This window comes from Aedes albopictus, chromosome 2 (genome assembly GCF_035046485.1).
Source record: "Aedes albopictus strain Foshan chromosome 2, AalbF5, whole genome shotgun sequence".
In the NCBI taxonomy this organism is placed as follows: Eukaryota; Metazoa; Arthropoda; class Insecta; order Diptera; family Culicidae; genus Aedes; species Aedes albopictus.
In genome coordinates, this window is record NC_085137.1 from 339,378,255 (window position 1) to 339,401,694 (window position 23,440).

The window sequence follows — 23,440 nt, forward strand, 5'->3', positions numbered from 1 at the left end:
ACTTTTGCAGCGGCATTCAAACACACACAATCTTTGAAACCCTCCGCTATCGCACGAGTCATTTGGCAATTATTATTATTTCGATATCAATAAATCCACTATTAAAATTCTCACAGAACAAGCACTTTTTTACACGCGGAAGCTATCCGGATGGCGTAGCACCGGCCAAACCGGCAGAAGAATCACCATAACATATCTAAAAATTAGAGATGTCTTTTTTTTCCTATCAAAACTTATTTACAGTTTTGTTAATTAAGCCACGTTTTCTCCATACATTTGTAGAGCCGTGAGCGGCACGGCACTGGATTGTTCCCCTTGATCACCACGGATTTCTTTTTGGTCTATCGTAAAAACACGCCAAACTTTCACTTTGGCACAACACTGTAATTATAACTTTTCCAAGAAATCCCTTATCTCTTAACACTTATTTTCTTATCACTAAACTCCACGAAACTTGCGCAGAATACCACCATAGAACCAACAACAACAAAACGATCCGGGCGACGTCGAACGGCCGGCAAACGGACCCCGCGGACAGTCCAAAACGCGCACCACAACAATACAACAACGCCCCGGCGTCAATCGCGGGTCTTTTAACTTGCCGTCGCAAGAACTCATTCTCCCGATCTGAAAAGAAATAAGAGAAAAGAGAAAAGCCAAAACGGGCGTCGTCCACTCTGGCTTCATTAGTTCGGCCGCGTGACTGAGACCTTGTTGGGGTTCAGTCAGCGCTGCCGGGCGACAAACAAAAATTAAAAGAAAAACATTTCTCCGGCATTGGAGCGAGAACGTTATATCACCAGGTCAACCAGCAACAAGCAGTAAGCATTCTCTCTGCTTGCATCGCTTATTTCTTGGTTAACCGGCGTTGGTCTATAAACATGACCGTGAAATCCACATGTGATGTAATCCACTAATTGCGTGGATCACCATGAGGAAATAAATGGTCTTTCTTAGATCAATGGTGATCATTGATCTTTAGATTTATTCGATACAGGGAGGGAAATGCTTCCTTCGGTCGGCAGGACCGCTACACATTTCCATGCGCACCGGTAACGACATGCAACAGCATCCGAGTTTGCGCCTGCATGTATACACAAAGGCACCTGCCGCTAAATTTGGGCAAATCGGAGGTTCGTATCCGGTTTTGACTGTTTCTCAATGATGCGGGCATTACTTTTATAACTTTTTTAGTCTTTTGAAAAGTTTAAACCTTCAGTTTTTCATTAATGGGTTCAGATTTCAAATTCGTGTTCGTAAACACTGCGAAATAACGCTGCATTTATGTAAACGGCCGGCATCGGGCCCAGTGCGCAAAAGTAGCGTGGTTTACAAAACGGCAGATAACTTTTGAAAGAAGAAAAATACATCTCCAATTTTTTGACATGTTATGTATAAATGTCTCAGCTTTCAATTGATGCAAAAAATTTAAAAATCGGTGGTTGCCATCATGGTGAAAAAAAATGTTTTGTTATAAAATCCAAGATGGCGGTCAAAATCAATATGGACGACCCAACTTTTCATTATTGTCAATAGTAGTTCTATCTTTCCTTGATCTTTCCTCGTTTCAACAACAATTCGTTTTGTTGTGGTTTTTGGAGAAACTTTCGAGTTATAACGGTTTAAATGAGCCACAATTTGATCAAAATCGAGGGGTCTGCCAAAATTGTTGTGGCTCTAACTTACGGGGGGTCCATCAATTTGAGTAACCAAATGCATTTTCCTAACTTTTTTAGCGAGGACTTTCAGAAAATCGGCATCTCAAACATTTTTGAAGACAAGGTGTAAATAGTGGGCCGGTCTCAGTGAGAATTGCCCTATATTATAACTTAAATAAAAATCAGAAAGATCTCACCCGATTCAACCCATAATCCAAATCCAACATTCTTGAAGCTTTCTCTAAAATTAATCCTTCAATCGTAGCTCAAAACAAGAATGATCCAACATGGTGCTGTTTCTTTATATTTGATTCTAATATGTGTTATTCTGAGTGTACAATCAGTGCCGCAGAGGCGTGATTGTTAAATCAATGAAAATAATGCTTTGAAACAAATACCAAATGTATTTGATTCAAAGAAAAATGGTATTAAGCCGTGGTTCAATGGTTTACTTTCTTTGATTCAAAGCACTTTATTTTTGAGTTTAAAATATTTTTTCTGCGTCTGAATCACCTTGCTCATATTGGCATTATCCATTCTCCAATATTGAAAACAAAAAAATATTTGTTTGATTCAATAAACCTCGAGACTTTTGAAACTCTTACATACATAACTATTAAATATGTTTTGGAAGTTGATTTTGCCATGTGTGAGTCGATCCTTGTGTAACTAATTTTGTTAAGTACTGTGTGTTCAATCCTAAGCAATTTCCCCTTAATACATGTTGTGTAACATGAGACAACTATGCGTCCACCGGCTGTTTACGTACATATTACGCACCGGTTAGAACCGGTATCACTGGCCTACCGGATACATCGAAACTCGTTATTAAGTTTGCATGTGTCAGGTTGCCAACTCGCCACTACTAAAGCCACTGATTAGGCAAATTTTTGAGTTTCTTTCATCCTCCTCGCCACATCACATCACCCGTATCGCATATACTATGTCGAGAAGTCGAGACGACGCCGACGACGGCAGCCGTCAAACTCAATTGGGTGATTGATCGTGCGCGTTGTTTGAATTCGGTTAGGTTGTGAAAGGTCGCAATCGGGTCTTCTTGAGGGGGCACAACAGGTAATTCTCGTTTCTGGTAAAACCTAACAGTATAGGAAGATATTAAAGCCGCATTAGCAACATAACCGTACTATGAGTCATTGACGGAGTTCAAGATTGTTCAAAAACTAGTTTAGTGCTATTAGGTGGCTATGACTATGAGCTTGTTTGGGTGATGCAGCAACTGTTATGTACGTAGACACTATTGTGTATCTATTATGATAAATTAGTACTACAGTGATTGGTCTGCTTGGGCGTAACGAAATTAAATGTATACGTACACTGTGGTGCATAATTGATCGGACAAACGCCGATTTTCATACAAAATGGCCAAGTTTGAGATGCTGTAACTATGGTTTGCGTTGATGGATTGAGCTCAAATTTTGACACGGAACTACTTATATGCTGAATTTTACGTATACAAGATACAAAATGTTTTCGTTCACAGGTTTGAGCTTGGCAAGGCGTTCATATTGTGCAAAAGTGTTCGGACAGCGGCACGCGTGTAAATCAAAGGGGTGCCGCTGTCCGATCACTTTTGCACAATATGAACGCCTTGCCACGCCCAAACCTGTGAACGAAAACATTTTGTCTCTTGTATACGTAAAATTCAGCATATAAGTAGTTCCGTGTCAAAATTTGAGCTCAATCCATCAACGCAAACCATAGTTACAGCATCTCAAACTTGGCCATTTTGTATGAAAATCGGCGTTTGTCCGATCAATTATGCACCACAGTGTATCTATAACGAACATCATTCGAAGCAAAACATGGAAGCGTTGATAGAACCACATTATCAATCAAGTCAATTTAAACTTTGTCTTTGTATTAGTTATATAGTTCCAGATGATTGACCGAGAGAAACCAGTTGTTGTTTGTGTTGCTTGTATTGCATTTTATGTGGCACGTGATTGTTGAGCGCCAGTCTTCGAAGGCTACAACGACGCTGACATTTTGATGCGTATCCTCCCAACTTGGCATATATTTATTATTCGCTGGAGATGAGAGCCAGCTGAATGGAATTTTGAAATGACCATATTGCGGACTTGTTCGTACTGATTGTCTCTAATGCGGAGCAATCGGCTCCCGCTCAATTTAAAAAGTGCAATAAAGTAAATGATGATCGACGAGCCAAGAACACAATTAAAAACGTGCTACGCCCGATCAATTGACCTCAATTGGGAAGGATCTTCTATATGTTTCGCGTTATTCGTTTGCCTGTTGCTTGCATCACATTCATTTGATTTCCTTTCGTGCAAAATAGTTGCTACAAGCAGAATGGTCTATTCCTGATTGACTTATACCCACATAGTTTTTAACATTATGGATTGCTACTATTTGTTTTGTTTGGTCTGCACACTTTAATTTTTCAGTATGATTTTCAAAATACGTCTACGGGCTGCAAAACGGTGAGTCGATTAGAAGAGCGTTCAACATAGCTCTGGTCCTCACAAGTTCCTACATAATGCTTCCACTGAAGTTTTTATACGCGTTATTTTTTCATGCGGTTTTTTTACGCAATCCGCGTACAAAACCACGTTTTTTTAAATATCGTAAATTAACCGCTTACTTACCTTACATCCTGATGACGTGAACCGCCCACCGTAGTCTCCCGATTTTCCTGGACGATGTTTGGTTCTCTCAGCACCTGATGCAGCTCGTGGTTAATTCGCTTTCTTCAAGCCCCGTCTTCCATCTGCACTCTGCCGTAGATGGCACGCCACCTTCCATTCGAAAACTCTAAAGGGCTAGATGATTCTCCGCATGTTTCGTGCCCATAGAGGACTACCGGTCTAATCAGCGTTTTGTAGATTTAACTTCGTGTTACGGCGAACTTTATTCGATCGTACAGTTCTGCTGAGTACGTTTCCGCCATCGTCTCAAATTTACGAGCTATAATATCAATATCATCAGCGAAACTAAGCAGCTGAACGGACTTCGTGAAAATCGTTCCACTCGTGTTTATCTCCGTTGTCCTTATTACACTCTCTAAAGCAATGTTAAACAGCAAGCACGAAAGACCATAACCCTCTGTAAGATTCGAAGGTACTCAAGATTGTCCCTGATACTCGAACCACGCACACCACTCGATCTATCGTCGCCTTGATCAATCGAATCAGTTTCTCCGGGAATCCGTATTCGTGCAAAATCTGCCATAGCTGGCCTCGATCGATTGTATCATTCATACGACGATTCAAAATCGATGAACAAGTGATGTGTGGGCACGTTGTATTCGCGGCTTTTCTGCAACACATCGTGGATGGCGAACATCTGGTCCGTTGTAGCGCGTCCACCCATGAATACCAGATGACTCACACAAAGCTGTTTCATTCATTCATAGTAGCTTTATTGAATTTAACTTTGAGTAAACATTGATGTTAACGTGGAAATTCTATTTGAAATAGCATATTTTTTTACGAAAGTCAGACTATTTTGAAATAAACAGCCTACCTCAAGGATTTCATTCTGAAATTTACTGAAATTTATTTTTACATTCGAAATACACCAGCTGTAAACATTTTAAAACTTTATTCAGAATCAGCCATAAAGTTTAGTTTGCTCAATAATCCAAACCAATCCAACGACTTTTGTATTTAAATCTCTTGTTTTAACGATGTTCAGTAAAGCTGTAAATAATATCAGAATGCAAATCTTAAAATAGTTTTAGGGAATAGTTATTGATAGGATCCTTCTCAAATGATCTCACGCTTGGTTTAAGAGTGGTGGATTATAAAAAATGAAATATGGGAAATTAAGTATTTTATGAACTTTGTCATCCGCTTATATTATTATCCTAGTTGCACTATGGTATGATCAAAAATTAATGCCTTACCTGAATATGACGTTTGACTTTTCAGTCAGCCAAATTAAAAACCACATTTGCATTTAAAGGATCACTCCGAAGAAGTAAGTTGAAAGCAACGAAAAATCACACACCTAATTCTGCTGAGAAACGATGACATAGAATCCAAAATTAGGATTGACGTCATTCGCACGTTTGAAAGTAGATGCCATGCCATTTTTTCCAAATTATAACGGCATTGTGAATATATATTTGGAAACTTTCAAACAACATAAGAATTTTGCTAAACTATCCTTTCATCCGGAATTGGTGAAATGTTACGATGAATGAAGTCCTGTATTTATTTAGCTGCCCTGACACCTATCCTCATTCACATTTTGCCAGAGCCACAAAGATTCGGTTCTTTCCACAATTCCTATCAAAATCCCACCCAATGCCACAGTTGAAAGCAATTAACACTTAATATTTAATAAAATCCTCAATAGCGCTCGAGTTGACTTACGAAACGGCAACGTTTCATGCCTGAACAACATTCACCACCTTGCTCGTGCATGGCAACGTCGGGTGAGCAGTTCAGCAGTCTGGCTATTTGGTTCAGAAGATTTTCTTAATGATATTGGGGTTTGAATAATGTTTTAAAATGAGAACATTGAAACATAATCAAATATATTTTCTCGCTTCAGTGTAACATGTAACAAGTGCATGTTGAAAACTTTGAACCGTGAGATTTTTTTCACAAGGGGTCTGACCGTTCTTATCTTGATTATATTGAGGTTCCATGCTGGAACTGTTGTTTAAAGGTATTGTTTAGATGTAGAGAATAGTGATATGAACATATTCTCGCACTAAACAAAAAACTAGTAACGTATTCGTAAACTACTAACTAGAAATGACGCAGCCAGTAAACAACAGCTTCTTCCAGGAACGAACTTGTCCAGCAAACTTGTGAAATGTAATCTTATAGTTGTGACTTTGAAAAACTAGGTATCATTCAAAAGATTTTTAAGTCAATAAAACTTATTAAACATGATTAAACCGATATTTAAAAATAATGTATGAATACTTAATCAGCGACACAAAACTTAAAATTTCAATCTTTATTTAAGAACACGTTGCTACTTTAGGTTAAGTTTTTATAGAATTTTTTTAATCTAAATTTGGACGAGATCGTTTGTCATGTTTCTTTGACTATCATCTTTGAAATGAGATCTGGATTTTTGAAATCACATGTAAATTGTCTGATATATGGGTTAAAAGTATCATGTTTTTTGGGGTATCCCTAAATTGTTGACCGAAACTGTACTTACAATCCAGAGCTAGACTAGAGAACCAGAATTATATTTTTTTGTAAAACCATATCTTCAAGTTTTCTCCAGATAAAACAATAATATGAAAATTATTTTTATTTTGAGTCAACATGTCAAAGAACTTTAAAAATTGTTTTGTATCGAATTGTGATCAACACAAATAAAAGTGTATATCATGTACATATAAAGTTTATAAAAGCAGACATTAATCTGTTTAATTTTCATTCTCAGCACCTGCTATTTCCATTATTCTTCGCCTATCATTGACGTAAAGTAAACGTGGACATCACAGAGCTCCTGGTTAATCTAATCATATTTAGCGCTCTAGCATTCGACTCTAGAAATGCAAATGCATGCATACAGTGACAACGCTTGTTTTTGTTCAAGACTAGTTCTCCAGTCGCACTGAGCAAAACCTCGTGTTGCCAATTCGGAAATGGCGCGTGTTCAAAGCTAGTGAATAAATACACCCTCACCTGCAATAATGCGGCCGGCTGTAGCAATGCACGATTGTAGATAGGGGTGCAGTTTACAAACCGAATGGTCGAGATCGAATCCTGGTCCGGTTGAGGGTTTAGTCGAGTGGAAAAAATATCTATACTAGACCGAGTCAACATTTGTATGGGATTTTGCATGAAAACACATAATACATTTCATTTTCCGTATCACAGTCAATCATAGAAATTAATTAATGCAACGATTTTGTGTTATCTAATCTAATACTAATGAATGCAACGATTTTTTTTATCGAAAAATATTTACAATTTTATTTATTAATTTGTTCAAATTTCTCAATTTTGGAAATTTATTGACAAACAGTAGCTATCAATACTAAGCTGGTTCAACTCAGAGTAATTCTCGCTAAGACCGCCCCACTATTTTCACCGTGTCAGTAAAAATATTTTAAATGACGGTTTTCTGAATTTTCCCCACAAAAAAATAAATAAATAAATAAAATGAATTGTGGAGCGGACCTGGTGTGATGGTTAAAGCACGTGACTATCACGCCGAGGACCTGGGATCGAATCCCACTCCCGACAAACTCACGAAATGTGAGTTCTTCCTTCGGAAGGGAAGTAAAGCGTGGGTCCCGAGATGAACTAGCCTAGGGCTAAAAATCTCGTTAATACAGATAAAAATAAATAAATAAATAAAATGAATTTTGTTGTGGTTAGTTAAAACCACAACAATGTTTGCGAACTCCTTGATTTTAGTCAATTGTTGATTATTTAAACTGCAAAACCCCCTCCAAAACAAAATGTTGTTGCAAAGTGGAAAGATAGAGCTTTCATTTATAGCTTAAAAAAGTTGATTCATGGTTATGGACGAATGCGGAAGCCATCTTGAATTTTTAAAGAAAAACTCAGTAACAAATTTTGAAAACGACGTATAATCAATGCTACACCATTGATTATACGTCGTTTTCAAAATTTGTTACTGAACTCATACTGTGCTGCAAACACCGATTTTCAATATTTTAGCACTCATTTTTACATTTTTAGATAACAAATCAAACAAAGATGTCTTTTATTAAAAGTTATCTGCAGTTTTGCAAATAATGTCACTTTTGTGCACTTGGTCAGACGTCAGCTGTTTCAAGACTACAACGTTATTTCATAAAGCTTACAAACAGCAATCTACACCAATGAAAATCAAAAAGATTCAGAATTTCAAATTTCTATTAATCTTTTAAAAGTATTTATCTCAGTATTGAGAAGCAGTTGAAAACGAGAATGGACCTACGAGTTTCCTAAATTTGGCTGCAGATGCTTTTGTGTGTGCATCCAGGTGTAAACTCTGACGATGTTACGTGTCGTATGTAGGGGGTTGTGGGGCAAGATGGCCACCCTAAGCGTAGGCGCCTCGGGAGCATATACTTTCATTAGAATATGGCTATTTAACACTCAACCCCTTTGTTTCATGTCTTTTCTATCTTCTTAACACAAAAAAGCATTTTATTTTGCACTATGAATGCAAAATAAATTCATTTGAAAAATGCTACTTTCGACATAGAATTTTTGCCATATGGGGCAAGATGGCCACTCCATCGGGGCAAGACGGCCACAGAGCTAAATTTTTACAATTAGTGTGCTTCAATCCCTAAGAAGCGTTCAATAAACCAAGGTCGAATCACCCGCAACGCTTTGCCTACAGAGGGTGTGGTATTTGTCAAAATGTAATTCAACGTCTTGTACCGAACCCTTTTACTTTAACAATTTTCTGTGGTTTTGCAGTATCTCTCAATATCAATAACAACTTTGAGGCTGCTTTAGATTGGTTTTCGGATGGCGACATAGACCTTACCACAGGTAGCCATCTTGCCCCGAATGATTACGATACGTTTATCATTTTTTATATGATATAATTAATTAAAAACAATGAAATTTTATTGTCGAGGTTTAACAACAGTCACATATGGACACCATTAAAAACTAAAAATAATTTTAAAAAACGATGTTATTTCATTACTAATCCTTAAAATCAGATGACCTAATACTATAAGAAAACACTGTTTATGAACACTCAAACTTCAAACATTATTTTATAGCAGATTTTTCAAACTAATAGTAACTTTTTCGCACATTATAAACATGAATCATTGTTTATAATGACACCCCATGCAGAAAATATTTTTGTGATGCGAGTTAATGCTTAAAACACAGGGTGGCCATCTTGCCCCACATGGCCATCTTGCCCCACAAGCCCCTATATATGGAGAAAAGGTGACATGATTTACAAAACTGCAGTACTGTTGAACTCTTGATAGGAATCTTAATGTCTCAGCTTTCAACTGATGTAAAATTATGAAAATCAGTTATTGCAAACAATGTGGAAAAAAGTTTTTCTCTAAAAAAAAACAAGATGGCGGCCGAGTATAATATGGTCGACTCAACTTTTCAAAACTGTATACAGTAGCTCTATTTTCCCTCTTTTTAACGACATTTCATTTTGAGGTGGTTTCCAAGAAACTTTTGAGTTATAACAGTTTAAATAAGCCAACAAGTAACGCAAAAAAAAATGTTGGCTCTAATTTCCTTTTTTGGAGAGGAATTTCAGTAAACAATCATCTAAAATATATAAAAAAGGAAAGGGGGCATCCACTGAGTACGTCACTCAACATTTGAGAATTCTCGACCCTCCTCCCCCATTCGTACAGATTTTTTCGTATACCTAATGCTTTTTTTGGCACACTTTCCAGAACAAAACAGAAAAAAAACAGCTCATTAATTCTCCGTTAAACTTACTTGCATTTCGAAAATTTTCTGCAAAGTTTAGATTTGTTTGAATATTTTCAGTAAAAGCTGTTTATCAGATAAGTTTTCTTTGTACTTATTCAGTTATTGATTCAGAGCAAAAGCTAAAGGAAATCCCGTAATAATACGAATACTAAGTAAAATAGCATTGCAAATTATTATTTATTTTTTAGCCGTCTTGTCTAATTCTAATAGAATGCCTTTTTGCAGAATTTGTTTTCGCATTGTGTGATTTGTTCCACTCTTCTATTCGACCTGTTATTCCTAATATTAAATGGCCTCGTTTGCTGATAAGCATCCCTATCGCTTCTGATTGGGTATCAGGAAGTCTGCCAATAAGTCCAAAGTTCACTAACCCGCTCAAAGATAATGCATTGCAATCACAACCATAAATATCCTTTCCGACTCACAGGCGATGAAACGACCCGTTTTTAGGCTAAAATGAAATATAAAACCAAAATACTTTCGCTTTCAGAGTGAGAGTGTGAGAGTATGATTAACTCACTGTGGAGGTTAAGAATTAATACTATGAACCAGTCTATCTAGGTAATTTTAATTGTTGGACTGATGTAGCTTTCTCATCTATAAGATTGAAACGACTAGTTTTGGTATTGTCAGACGTTTCGGTCTCGTGTATTGGACCTTTTCCAAGTTATCCCTATTCAGGGTCCCTGTTTTACACTTCGCATCCTTATTCACATTGTAGGCTACTCCGCAACGAACGGGTGTCGCTTTTGTATGTGTATCTGCTTGTCAGTGACGAGCGATCGACCGGCGATGCGATTCGTGAGCGGTTTTTGATTTTTTTTAAATATCTAGCATTTCAACAACAAGACACTAACAAAATATGCACTGCATACATCCATCCTCTCCTAATAATAATAATAGCTGCTTCTATCGCTTCCTAAAAGTTGAGTCAAAAAACTGCAGAAAACTTTTGATAGGAAAAAAAAATAGATCTCTAATTTAAATGTCTCAGCTATCAATTGATGCAAATATTTTGAAAATTGGTTACCCTCATGGTGAAAAAAAAAGTTTTGGTATAAAAATCCGAGATGGCAACCAAAATCAATATGGCTGACCTGACTTTTTAATAATTGTAAATAGTAGCTCTATCTTTCCTCTTTTCAACAACAATTCGTTTTGATGTGGTTTTTGGAGAAACTTTTGAGTTATAACGGTTTAAATGGACCATCATTTGACCAAAATCGAGGGGTCTGTAAAAATTGGTGTAACGGGGGGTCCATCAATTTGAGTTACCAAATGCATTTTCCTTACTTTTTTGGAAAGGACTTTCAGTAACTCGCCACCCTTAAATATGTTTGAAGGCAAGGTGTAAATAGTGGGCCGGTCTCAGCGAAAGTTACTCAAATATAAATTTAGCATACGCAGCCAATCGCCTCACAGTAACTTATTTTGAACAAAAAAAAAACAGGCAATTCAGAAACGAGTTTTTGAGTTTACGGAAAATAGTGTATCTTTTGTAAAAAAAAATCCGGGGAATCCAAAGAAGAGACTCTCGGGGAGATACCATCATACGATTCCTGTCGGATCACGTCGCGATTGTTGTGAATGTTTGTCTTATTCCTATCGAGGAATAGTTTTACTGCCTGAACGTTGACTAAACGTATCCTTTGAACTTCACCCTTCCACTAATAACACCCACCTCAGAGGACGTAGAGGTATCTACATACCTTTCTTAAGGACAAACGTCTAGAAATCCCGCTTCAACAGTGCATCAGAACTTCAGACGCATACATCTCAAGAAGCAAGCTTCAAACAACAGTGCATTTCATTATTCTGTTCTTGCTCACTTGAAAAAAGCTTAAAATAAGAAGATCAGGTGCGCTAGTTTTGTTTACGAAGAGATTTGTGCCCTCAAAATCGTGAGTAGGTCCCAAAATCGGCCATTGTGGCGGCCATTTTGGAATTCTAACAAGTCTGTCCTTAAGTGTCCAACTAATCTTCCTTTCACATCGCTCAGCTGGTCAGGTCAGCATTTTTCAGTGATTTTCCCAAATCTCTGTGCTTTGATAACGGATGGGATCCTTATAACAGTGATCTGAAACTGTAGGGAAGACTTGATCCCTTTTTCTTTTTTTACCTAAAACTTTAAGAAAAAAACACAAAACTAGATCCGATTTCCGTACAAAATGGCAGGTAAACATCTATTGCAAGTTAATACACAACAGAAGGCCTTTAAATTATTGTTAAAGTTTTCAAAACTGTGTTTTATGGAGGCATGTCTTATGATGTATTTTTCAAATATGGGTGACACTTGATCCCCCTTTGAGCACATGGTTTATTTAAAGGGAAAATAATTCCAGAGTCTTCCTATTCATTTTCTTTTCGAGTTTTCTTGTATTTTCGATGAATTTAGAGTGTTTGAAATTGTAAGATTTCCTTAAATTTTTAGGGATATGCCGTATTTTCAAAATGGGAAGACTTGATCCCCCTTTTCTTGATTTGTACTAAAGTTAGAATTATCTGACACATTTTATCGTTGAATAGACTAGAATTCCAAGTAAATAGAGGCTTCCGAATAGATTTTTTTTTTCACATGTATAATGTGTGTGTAATCCTCGAGGGATCAAGTCTCCTAATGTCACTGTCGTGTATACTAAGCTGAATTAATTAAAATATGTTAACAACAGCTTTATTTGGATAAATAAGTTTGAAAGTGTTCTGTTCAAACTATGTGCTGTGAAATTTTGACACGATTTGGTTTTATTTTCACAAAGTTATTGAGATTTTTCGGAATCGCCTAAAATATTTCTGAAGGACTGAAAACAAACCATCAGCCATTAAAAAATAATGCAATGCACAATCGAAATCACTTATAGCCAAAACATAGTCGTTTGTCCAGGAGTAGTTTTGGAAAAATTATGCTAGAAGAAAAATGTTTTTGATTCCGAGCAAATATGGGGGGACAAGTCTCCCCAGGGATCAAGTCTCCTCAGTCTCCCCTACTACCTAAGACTATGCTTAATGCTAATTGTAATGCTAATGCTTTGCATCGATATTAAAAAAAATGTACAACTTGTAGGGGAATAGAAATGAATAGGGCCACTTATCGAGATTTGACAACGAAGGCGATACCGGCATACAATTCCTTTTGACTTTTTTTGTTGCATAAGGTACCATCATTTTTGATTGCCTTTATCAAGACCGTGCACTGTAGGGGCCGTTCATAAACCACGTAGACTTTTTGGGGGGAGGGGGGGTCTGGCCAAAGTCTACGCTCCATACAAATTTTAAATTTTTTGTATGGACAAAAGTCTACGAGGGGGGAGGGGGGGTCTGAGATGGCCAAATTTTGGTCTACGTGGTTTATGAACAGCCCCGTAACAGATCGATATTTTCAAGTAGTGCAACATAACTAGGGGGAAAGGCGCGAATTGGGCAGCTTATCTACATATGTTTGAGATATCAGATGAGGGTATACCGGCATAAGAAGCCGTGATCTCTTTTACATATAGTACCATCACTATTAATAGCCTTTTTCGATGTTGTGCATTGTAATAGATCGATATCTTCAAATAAATATTTCAACCAGATAAAACAATTCCGAACCTTTACGCGAACTGCAACAGTTTAATTATAATTTGATAAGTGTATAGTCATCAGCTCTTGGTTCTTGTCATGGTTAGTATATGAACAGAGAATGTATAATGAAACAAGCTCATCAATTCATCTGAAAACTGCGTAGTCAGCAGTTGTGTAATTTATATACTTGTAAATTAAAACTTAATCCTAAAATCTTTTCTAATCTTTAATGAGAACATTCTCTCCTCTTCTTGGCGTAGCAACCCCCTGTTTCTCAGCGCATCAGTGTTCCACGGCTATTAACTGAGAACTTCCTCTGCCAATGTTTATGTTGTATTCGTATATTGTATGACAGGTACAAAGATACTCTAGGTTCATGAAAGTGAAAGAAATAAAAAATGAGAATATGCAAACATAATTTGGTAATCTCACTACCGTAATCCGGGGTCAAATTGATCACTTTAAAACAACTTTTGCTGATAACATTAGTGCCTGTTCAAATATCGCTAAAAGAATTTCTGTAAAACCAGTACCCAGTGGATCTCCATGGAACCATGTGACAGAATTTTGTTCAACAAATTTAAACTTTAAGTTAAATAACTTCAAATACCAAAATATTGGAAATGCCACTTTGGGGCGAAATTGATCAGTATACAGTTAAGCATCGGTTGGAAAGAAAAATTTCCTTCACCGCTTAATTTTGCTCTTCTAAAATCGAATAACGCGTCTAAAATCTTACAACTAGTGAATTTAATACTTTAAATGCAAAATTAAATTTTGAAATTTCCCCTTAAACGCCTAAAAGTAGGCAATTTCATTTAAAATAAGTGATTTCTATCATAAAAAAATGATTATTTCTTCATAAAATGAACTTTTTATAACTATTTCATTTTCAGTTAGCTGCAATACATTCCTACCAAGGCTCCACAAAAATGTTAAAACAGAGAATTCACGGGAAGTCCTATTAGCAATTGATTGTTTAGTAGCAATGATTTCAGCTAAATGTGAAATACATTGCAAATTCCTTGAAAAAATAAGGCAAAACTAACTTTTTTCTAAAAAATTAAAAGTCTATACTCATCTCTAGACATCTACGAATCTGATGACGTAAATAGTTTAAGATCATTACGACGCTTAAGAGTTCCTAGTACGGAATTACAATGTAGTACCCGAGTGATCAATTTCACCCCGCTGATCAATTTGACCCCGGTTTACGGTACGTAACTTTCCATTTACCGACATTACTGGCCAGAAACACCTGATAAAAATTTCAGATCATACAGTTTTCAATCAGTCAAATCAGATCATATCATACACTATCAATTGTGTTTCGGACATATTCTGCATTTGGTCAGTTTAGTAAATTAGATTATAGGTAAACACAATAGCATTGATAACATTCATCATATTCATACGGTAATTTGACTGATACATATGTGTGAATGAAATAGTATTACGTCGCTTTCACAATATTCGATACCTTCGTGTGGGCTCATTTAAAAGAAAGGAATTTACCTTCACCCTAATAAATGGCTTTTGCCCCGCGCAAACCCGTCTAGGCACGTCTCTGGCGTCTCGTCCGATTTCACTTCCAAACAAGTTTTGATCTCTCATCCCCGTTCGACTATGAGTGTATGCCCAGGTACCTGTATGATAATATTATACTCATTTTTATCATTTTCATCCTCCACTTCGTTTACTGATACTCGCGGTGTCGTCACCAACGCACACGTTTTCACAGAGTTGTGGATTCGAAACAATTACTGACGGGTTCATTAATAGCATATACGTTCAACTTTCATTCTACTTTTCAGTTCATTCACGTGGTTAGGCTGGGCGAGACGGTTAAGCCTGATTCTGTTCGCAAGAGGTTTCTTCTTTGCTACCACCAGAGTCCGGAGGGGAGACCCGATCAGTACCAAACGACTTGTGACATGTGGAAGACTTGAACGACTACTTCACGGCTCGTTGCATAGCCTAGTTCGGAATTCAAGGCGATTTTCGTGCGTTGTGTGATTCGTGTTCAAAGTGTATTAACCAAATCGTGCGAAGAACACTGCGGGCAGAACTGTTCCGTTGTTATATACACGATTCGAACTCGGCAACAGATGACAGTTTATCATTTAAAGTGAAAAGTATAAACGCAAACAAAAGGGCAAGAGCAGTAAATTAGAGCTGATATGGAATGAAATTATTGCTCTATACGCCGGAGAACATCGTATATGCAGCCAAGTGTCCCCGTCCAGACGAACCAAGCTTCTGTTGCTCTATTGGGCTCAATAAATCTTAATTTAAAGTAGAATAAGTTGATTGCTGTGTCACACTGTGCTCTGTGCCTTAACTCGTGAGATTTCCGTACTGTGGAACCGCCAACTGACAACAAACCACATCGGCTCCATTTGTTGAACCAAGTGACTGTGACCGTCTGACTGAGCGCCACATTTCTTGTTGTGTTCCGGACGAGATAACATGCCCAAAATGTTGAGTGCGTTAGCGTACTGCGCGAAGCTATGCTTCAATATTTGATAGTGTGGAATCAAAGACCGCAATCAAATGCTACTATGGATTGTATAAGGTCGATCGAGTATTATATTAACGACTAACCGACCGGTGGGACTTAAAACATACGAAGAAAATCAAGTCGTCGAACGCGCGCGCGAGTGTCTAGTTGTGCCGGTTTTCTTTACGTGAGTCTACTTCTAAATACAAGCTACTCAACACCTCGAAGTCGCATTTATGTAGTAGCTACGACCAAATAGAAGAAAAAACCAAAATGGTGGAAGTGACCAGCGAGTATTGATTGCTAAAACTTGATAAAATGTGAATCCAAGACGAGTGTTAATTACCCGTGCAAACTAGCAGTCAACCGAAGCAGAAAAACAAGTTTTATCGAAGAAAAAACCGTAACGTGTCGTGAAAGAAGAAAATCCAACTAGAGAACCTTCCTGCGAAACGATTTTCATTCATTGTCAAAGTGGAGCTGCTACAGAACAAAGTGCTTGAACAGTTGTCCTTAAAGTTTTGCGCCCTTAGTGTGCCATATGGAGACGGAAAATAAGTGTCTGGAATTTGTCGTTTTCATGGTTAACAAAATGCTGATTGATATCGAAAACACTCTACTGCAAAGCCATCGACAGCGTGAAACTACCGGAATTAAGAAATTGTACAATTCCTTCTTTGTGCTATTCTAACTGACTCGCTGAAACAAGGACCAAAGTATCGGTGCATATCAAGTGTAATGTGCTTGTACTTATCATTCGAATGTGAAGAAAAAGTCCCAAAAAGGTAAATTACAAAGTGCAAATTTTTTATAATATAAAGTATAAGTATAATCATAGTATATTACCCATATAAAGTAGATTCATGCACGTGGGCTCCAGCTTCCTGAAATTAAAGGTTATACAGTCCGAAAATGTAAACTACTGAACAATCGGTCGTGAAGAAACTGTGGAGATATTAACAGAATCATATCAGTTGCACCTGAAACAATTGAACAAACACAGAAGAAATCATACGGAAGAAACGTAAAAATCGAGTGCCTGTTATCGTGTACTAAATAAGTGAGAGGTACGTGTGATTGAATTTCGGGTCGTGACAGCCAGTGAGATATCAATATTTCCATTGTTGAAAGTAAATTAAAATTCATTCCAAAACTTCTCGAGAAGAAAATACCCAATAACATCGGGGTTGTGTGTTGTCGTCACGGTTGCGCGTCGTTTTGTGGAAGCCGCGAAGGCTGCTGATAAGATATATCGAGAGTTAGAAATTTCGACTTCTTCGTTTGAATCAGCCGGGTGAAATTTGGTGAGATAGAATCACGAATGGCGGTATCGCTGTTGGCAAACTTATGCAATAGTGGATTAGAGCAGCTCTGCCAAACACCTGAGCCGTTAAAGTTTTACTATCACACCAACGGCCATTACAACAACCACCACTATCATCAGCAACAACACCAGCATCAACAAGGTGGACGCGATCTGTGTGGAAAAGAAGAACAAATGGAATACCAGAACTCGTTCTATCAGCAGCAGCAGCAACACCAACAGCAGCAGCAACAACATCAGCAACAGCAAGATCAACGACCGCAACACTCAAATCAACAACATCAACCAAATCAGCAGGAATTCGAAGAGGTATGTCTTTGTAACAGTATTTCATTCAATCTACTTTCAGAATTTTTAAAATACCCCAGGCTAAATTACAATGAGAAGAATGTAGCAAAATTCAATATATGCAATCTTTGCCTAATCCAAGCGTAAAATCAGGGGAACATTTTGGTCACTATATTCGATGCCAATGTGATCTGTTCCAATTACTATTTCATCAAGTCTGCTTCGTTAATTTTATAAAACATTTAAATTGATCACTGTCGCAGAAAATTTGGAATTGGAAGATGTATGATGGAGTACAACGGTAACGGAATTATCCCAGATGTTCCCATTGAGGCGAAACTGGTTCCATCTCCTCATTTTTTTGATTTTTGATTAATCATAAAACATTGAAGCAATATTTTCAAAATCGGTTTTTGTACACATGTAGAGTATGGATCAAGATATCTTCTGATTTTTTTGTCCTGGTGGAAAATGTTTTTTCGTTTTTGCAGAAACAATTTTTAAACAAAATTTCGTAAAAAAATGGTTTCTGCAAAAATGGAAAACATTTTCCACCACGGAAAAAAACAAAAGATACCTTTATCCATATTCTACATCGGAGAGACGAACCAGCCAAGGGCCGAAAGTCTCTTTAATAAAGACAAATCAATCAATCAATCATATTCTACATGTGTACGAAAACCGATTTTGAAAATATTGCTTCGTTATTTATGTAATAAAATCCAAACCAAAAAAAATCAGGACATGCTTCTAATTTCACCTTTATATCGTCTTCGTAAAGCTGCCAAACGAAACAGGACATTTTATGGTTACGCGTTTTAGATGTGTTCCCAATGAATATGAAAGTTTTTGGTATGTTACTCTAAACATAGTTTAGCCCAAAGTTAAATAAACTTTTATATTTTCTCTTGAAAATACAATATTTATTTGCTCCCAGCAGCACGTTTTTCTGAATCATACATGCACAAGTTTTAAGTGCGCAATATTTTTGTTTCTAGCATTTTTCTTCAGATAGCGCAGGTAAATGTTCACAAATATTCAAAATAGGGTGACGATGGGTATTATCGGCAGGTTTGTTCTCTTCGTCATGGGGGGTTTTTGTGGGCCGAATTGCCTGAAATTTGGGCATGTAACTCACCTTGGTTGGGAAGGATTTGAGGCCAATTTTGAGACCTACAGGTTTCAAAAAACCCCCCCATGACGAAGAGAACAAAACTGCCGAGAATACGTAAGTTCCCCTATCATGAATTGAGTTTGCGGAAAATTGTCTCTTTTCATTCTAAACTAAACGCTGGATTAAGCGTTTATGAAAGCCTCAAATGAATTCCAAAATGATTATTTCATTTTGACACATTGTGACGATGGTTTCGTCGTTTTAAAGGCGTAGATGTCGGTATTGATCACCTTTTGACGGGAGAAAAGATTAAATCATTCGAGGAAGTAGAATTTGAAGTAATGCTCAATAGAAATCTATGATGACCTAAATTTAATGTTGCTTTAGTATAAAGACCTTCTAGTAAGGCTTGCTCTAATGGACTTTTTCAACAATTCGAAGAGTAATATTTACAGTTTTACCGTCGTTGTTTGAGCTAAATATTACTAAGGGTCAGAAGTGTACATAGAGAGATCAAATCATTGTTATATATGTAGGTGTCGTGCCTTTGGCACTATATTTCAAAAACATAACGCCGGAAGAATTTAATACGCTGTATAGTATTATGTTTTTGGTTAAATCTGAAGTGTTTTTGGATGCAAAAAATGAGTTTTTCCTTCTTTGACATGTCGCAATGCTTCAAAAGATGAAGTGGTTAGAAGCCAATAAAAAGTTTTATTGTTTTTTATCAACGGCGTTATATAATGTATCTTATGATTTTCATAATACTTTGAAGTTTTTTTACGCAGTCCGTCCTAAAAAACCACGTTATTTCAAAAACCGTTGTAAAAAACGCGTTTTTTTTAAAACACGCGTAAAATAGTCAGGTCCACATCTACCGTGACTTGACATTTTTATACGACGTTTTTTGAAATGACGCGGTTTTTACGACTGTTTTGAAATAACGCGGTTTTTTAAGACGTATAAATAACGCGGTTTTTTACGCGGTACCATTACCGTCGTAAAAAAAACTTCAGTGTTATCTTCTTATGAGGTTTGTCATACGATAAATCTTATGCATTTCGCTACCCCGTTTATGAAAAGTATACAAATACTATGAAATCATTAAAAAAAATAAAAAAAAGATTCATTAGACGAAAACTATGAAAATCATAAGTGCAGTATCCAGTGCTGAAAAAATCATTTCGTCATATCTAAATTCAACCACCTACAGCTCATTTTAGAAGCCAAACCGCAGAATATGGTATATGAAAAACTTTTGCGGCTAGATCAGTACTACAAGAAAGTCACGGAAAAACCGCTATTTTTTCGAATATTTAGGTTTTTTTTTAGTTTTTATTTTTGTGTATTTTAACTTAAATGCTAATTCTACACTCGCGAATATTTAAGGTAAATGTCACGGGCTACCTTACAAAAATGCCAATTGATATTCACCATGAATATCATTGGCATTTTTTGAAGGCCGCCTTGACGCTTTTATCATATCATATCTTTGATATGCTACAAGCCCCAATATTGACAAGAAAAGTAAATGAGCCTAATCTAACCTGATTACTTTCCAGGATAGTTTCTCGAACTGTGTTTGTCTTAGATTAGATTAGAATTCCCGTTAACAAATTTAACAGGTTATATGAATAAAGTTGACTAAATATTCTTTTCTTACTATGCAAGACCGTGGATCATATAAAAAATAAAATAAAGAGCATTTGCTCAGCTCCATTTATTGTGGATTTGGAAGAAAACCGAAGAATGAGCATCGCTCAAACTTCACTGCATTACTAGCGAACTTAAGGGAAAATGAGACGAACTCACCATGGTAGTCAGAAGCATTTTTCCGTGGTGAAAACAAAAACTAATTTCACACAAAATTCCGAACTTGCTAACCTATTGTACCCGTGCGCTTACTATTTTTAATAAATTAATACTTTTCAATTTGCGTTTTCGCAAAAAAAAAGCCGATCGACATTACCGAAACAATTTTTCCAATTAATAGCGGCTAGCGTACCGTTTCATCTTAACCACCAACACCACATGCTCACTCACGAAAAATTTGGCGCGCTCGCTCTGACAGACGCCCAGGTAGGATAAAGTCGTGATTGTCGACACGGCGTCGGACTGAAAACGAAAACATCAGGGATGCATGTCGGGTCGGATGAGGAATGACAGAAAGTTCGCTGAAAACTTCGCTTCGCTAGTGCAACTGGCGAACTCCGATTTCTGGACGAACATTTGAAAAGGGCCTATCTGCTTTTTGTAAACAAACATGTTTTTGTCTCTGTAGGGCCCATCTGCATCCACCCACGCACATCAAACCCTTAACACTCTTTCTGATAAGGGTGTTGACGTGCGTGGGTGGATGCAGATGGGCCCTACAGAGACAAAAACATTGTTTGTTTACGCAAAGCAGATAGGCCCTTTTCAAATGTTCGTCCAGATTTGGTGCTGCGAGGTCAATATATGGCCTATTGTCGTAGAACTGTAAGGTCAAGGCTAGAGGCAATACTAGGCTGGGTCGTTGCTTTTGCAATCCCTAATTTTTACATCGTTGAATTATCTGAACAAGATAATTAATTTTTTTTTTTATAAAAGCCGAAGTCCATTCAAGAGAAGGTCGCAGCAGTTCGGCGCAAACAAAAGGACGTCGTCGACCAGTCATCTCCAATAGCAAGTTCCAACTAAACTTCAATTAAATCGTATTTCTGAAAACTTTACAAATTTGATACACTTTCAGTAAAAAAGAACAACACCGTATGCAACATGTAGGGGAGACTGGGTAGACTTGATCCCTTTTTCTTAATTTGCCTGTAACTTTAAGAAAAACCCAAAACTAGATCCGTTTTTCGTACAGAATGGCAGGTAAACATCTATTGCTACTTTATACACAACAGAAGGACTTTAAATTATTGTTAAAGTGATCAAATCTGTGTTTTCATGGAGGCATGTCTTATGATGTATTTTTCAAAAATGGGTCACAACAGATCCCCTTTTGAGCACATGGTTAATTTAAAGGGAAAATAACTCCAGAATCTTCCTATTCATTTTCTTTTAAAGTTTTCTTATATTTTTGATGAATATAGTGTATTTGAAATTGCAAGATTTCCTTAAATTTTTAAGGGTATGCCGTATTTTGAAAATTGGGAGACTTGATCCCCCTTTTTATGGTGGGTAATAAAATAATAATTATCTGACACATTTTATCATTGAAAATACTAGAACTCCGATTAAATAGAGGCTTCCAAATAGAATTTTATTTTTCACATGCATAATGCGCGTGTCATCCTCGAGGGATGAAGTCTCCCCACCAGTCCTGCAAAATATCAGTCTCAGTGCCTGTTTTTCAGCCGAAAATAAATGACTGCGGCGGTCGTTTTCAGTTCCTCGATGTGAGAACTGACAGAGTCCGAGAGCTCCATTCGTGAGCGACCCAACAAGATCAATTCCCAATCATCCACACACTACTCATGCTGAAAGGCCATTCGTCTCAAGCGGTGGCTTGTGAGAGTGAGTGCCCTATACGTTAGCACGGGTGAAAACACTCAACTAAAGAAAATTGAATAGAAATTTAGCCCTGTCAGCTCTCGCTTTCAGCACGCTGCGTGCGAGTGTACCTGATCGGAAAACAACTTTGACACGAAAAACAAAACGGAGAAAATGAAAAAAGCAAAATATCGTTATCATAAAGGCCTGTCGAAAAATTGCAACACTGCTCCCCACTGTTGGATATACTAAGCTGCCATAAATAAAATATTCATATTACAGCCTTATTTGATAGTATGTATATTATTTAAAATATGTGCTGTGAAATTTTGACACAGTTTGGCTCAATTTTCACAAAGTTATTGAGATTTTTCGGAATCGTCTAAAAGATTTCTGAAGGACTGAAAATAAACCATCAACCACTAAAAAATAATGCAACACACAATCAAAATCGCTTGTATCCAAAACATTGTCGTCTGCCCAGATGTAGTTTTGGAAAAAAATATGCCAAAAGAAAACTGTTTTTGGTTCCGAGAAAATATGGGGGGAACAAGTCTCCCCAGGGATCAAGTCTCCTCAGTCTCCCCTATGTATGTATGTATGTAAAGGTAACCACTTATTGTTGCAGGGCACAGCCGTTAGACAATAGACTGTCCTCTCTACATGTGTGGGTCCAGCTGAAATGCAGATTTTATTCAATCATTAATGTATAAAATGATTATGGCCTCAAGCCTGATTTTCATCCAGCCATCACACCATATAGAAGGATGTCTCAATAAGTGGGAAAGGACTCTGCCTTGCTCCGCAATATGTTGAAGATAAAAAGTTGGCAATTCCACTCTTCCCTTCCATATTACTTCACTCAGACATCCTATATTTATATATTTATTTTTGGAATATGTTTCTATGATAACATTTAAAGTAGAAGACACTTACCATTATCTTGATGTTCATGAATTTATAATACAGTCTTACCTTTTGTGACATTTGTGGTAGCCGCGTCTGGCAAGCGCGAGTGTGTATATTAGACTGACTATTCTTCTGTTGTGCTGCGCACAGTCGGTCGGCTGACACGTAGGAGCATGAATGCGCGCGAGTGCATTGTATTAAGGTAAA

The 23,440-nt window shown here is 37.1% G+C and overlaps 1 protein-coding gene across 3 annotated transcripts in view; it reads left to right on the plus strand.

Moving 5' to 3' along the window:
- The window catches only part of LOC109431629 (upstream-binding protein 1), a 113,979-nt gene that overhangs the window by 40,249 nt on the left and 50,290 nt on the right, over positions 1–23,440 (plus strand). For 2 of the 3 annotated variants that reach the window (XM_029874525.2, XM_029874529.2), the window contains exon 3: positions 15,436–17,754. In XM_029874525.2, the coding sequence (XP_029730385.2) occupies positions 17,443–17,754 (312 nt within the window). In that variant the 5' untranslated portion in view covers positions 15,436–17,442. The remainder of the gene's footprint in view (positions 1–15,435; positions 17,755–23,440) is intronic. The other variant, XM_029874528.2, reaches the window with a different exon arrangement.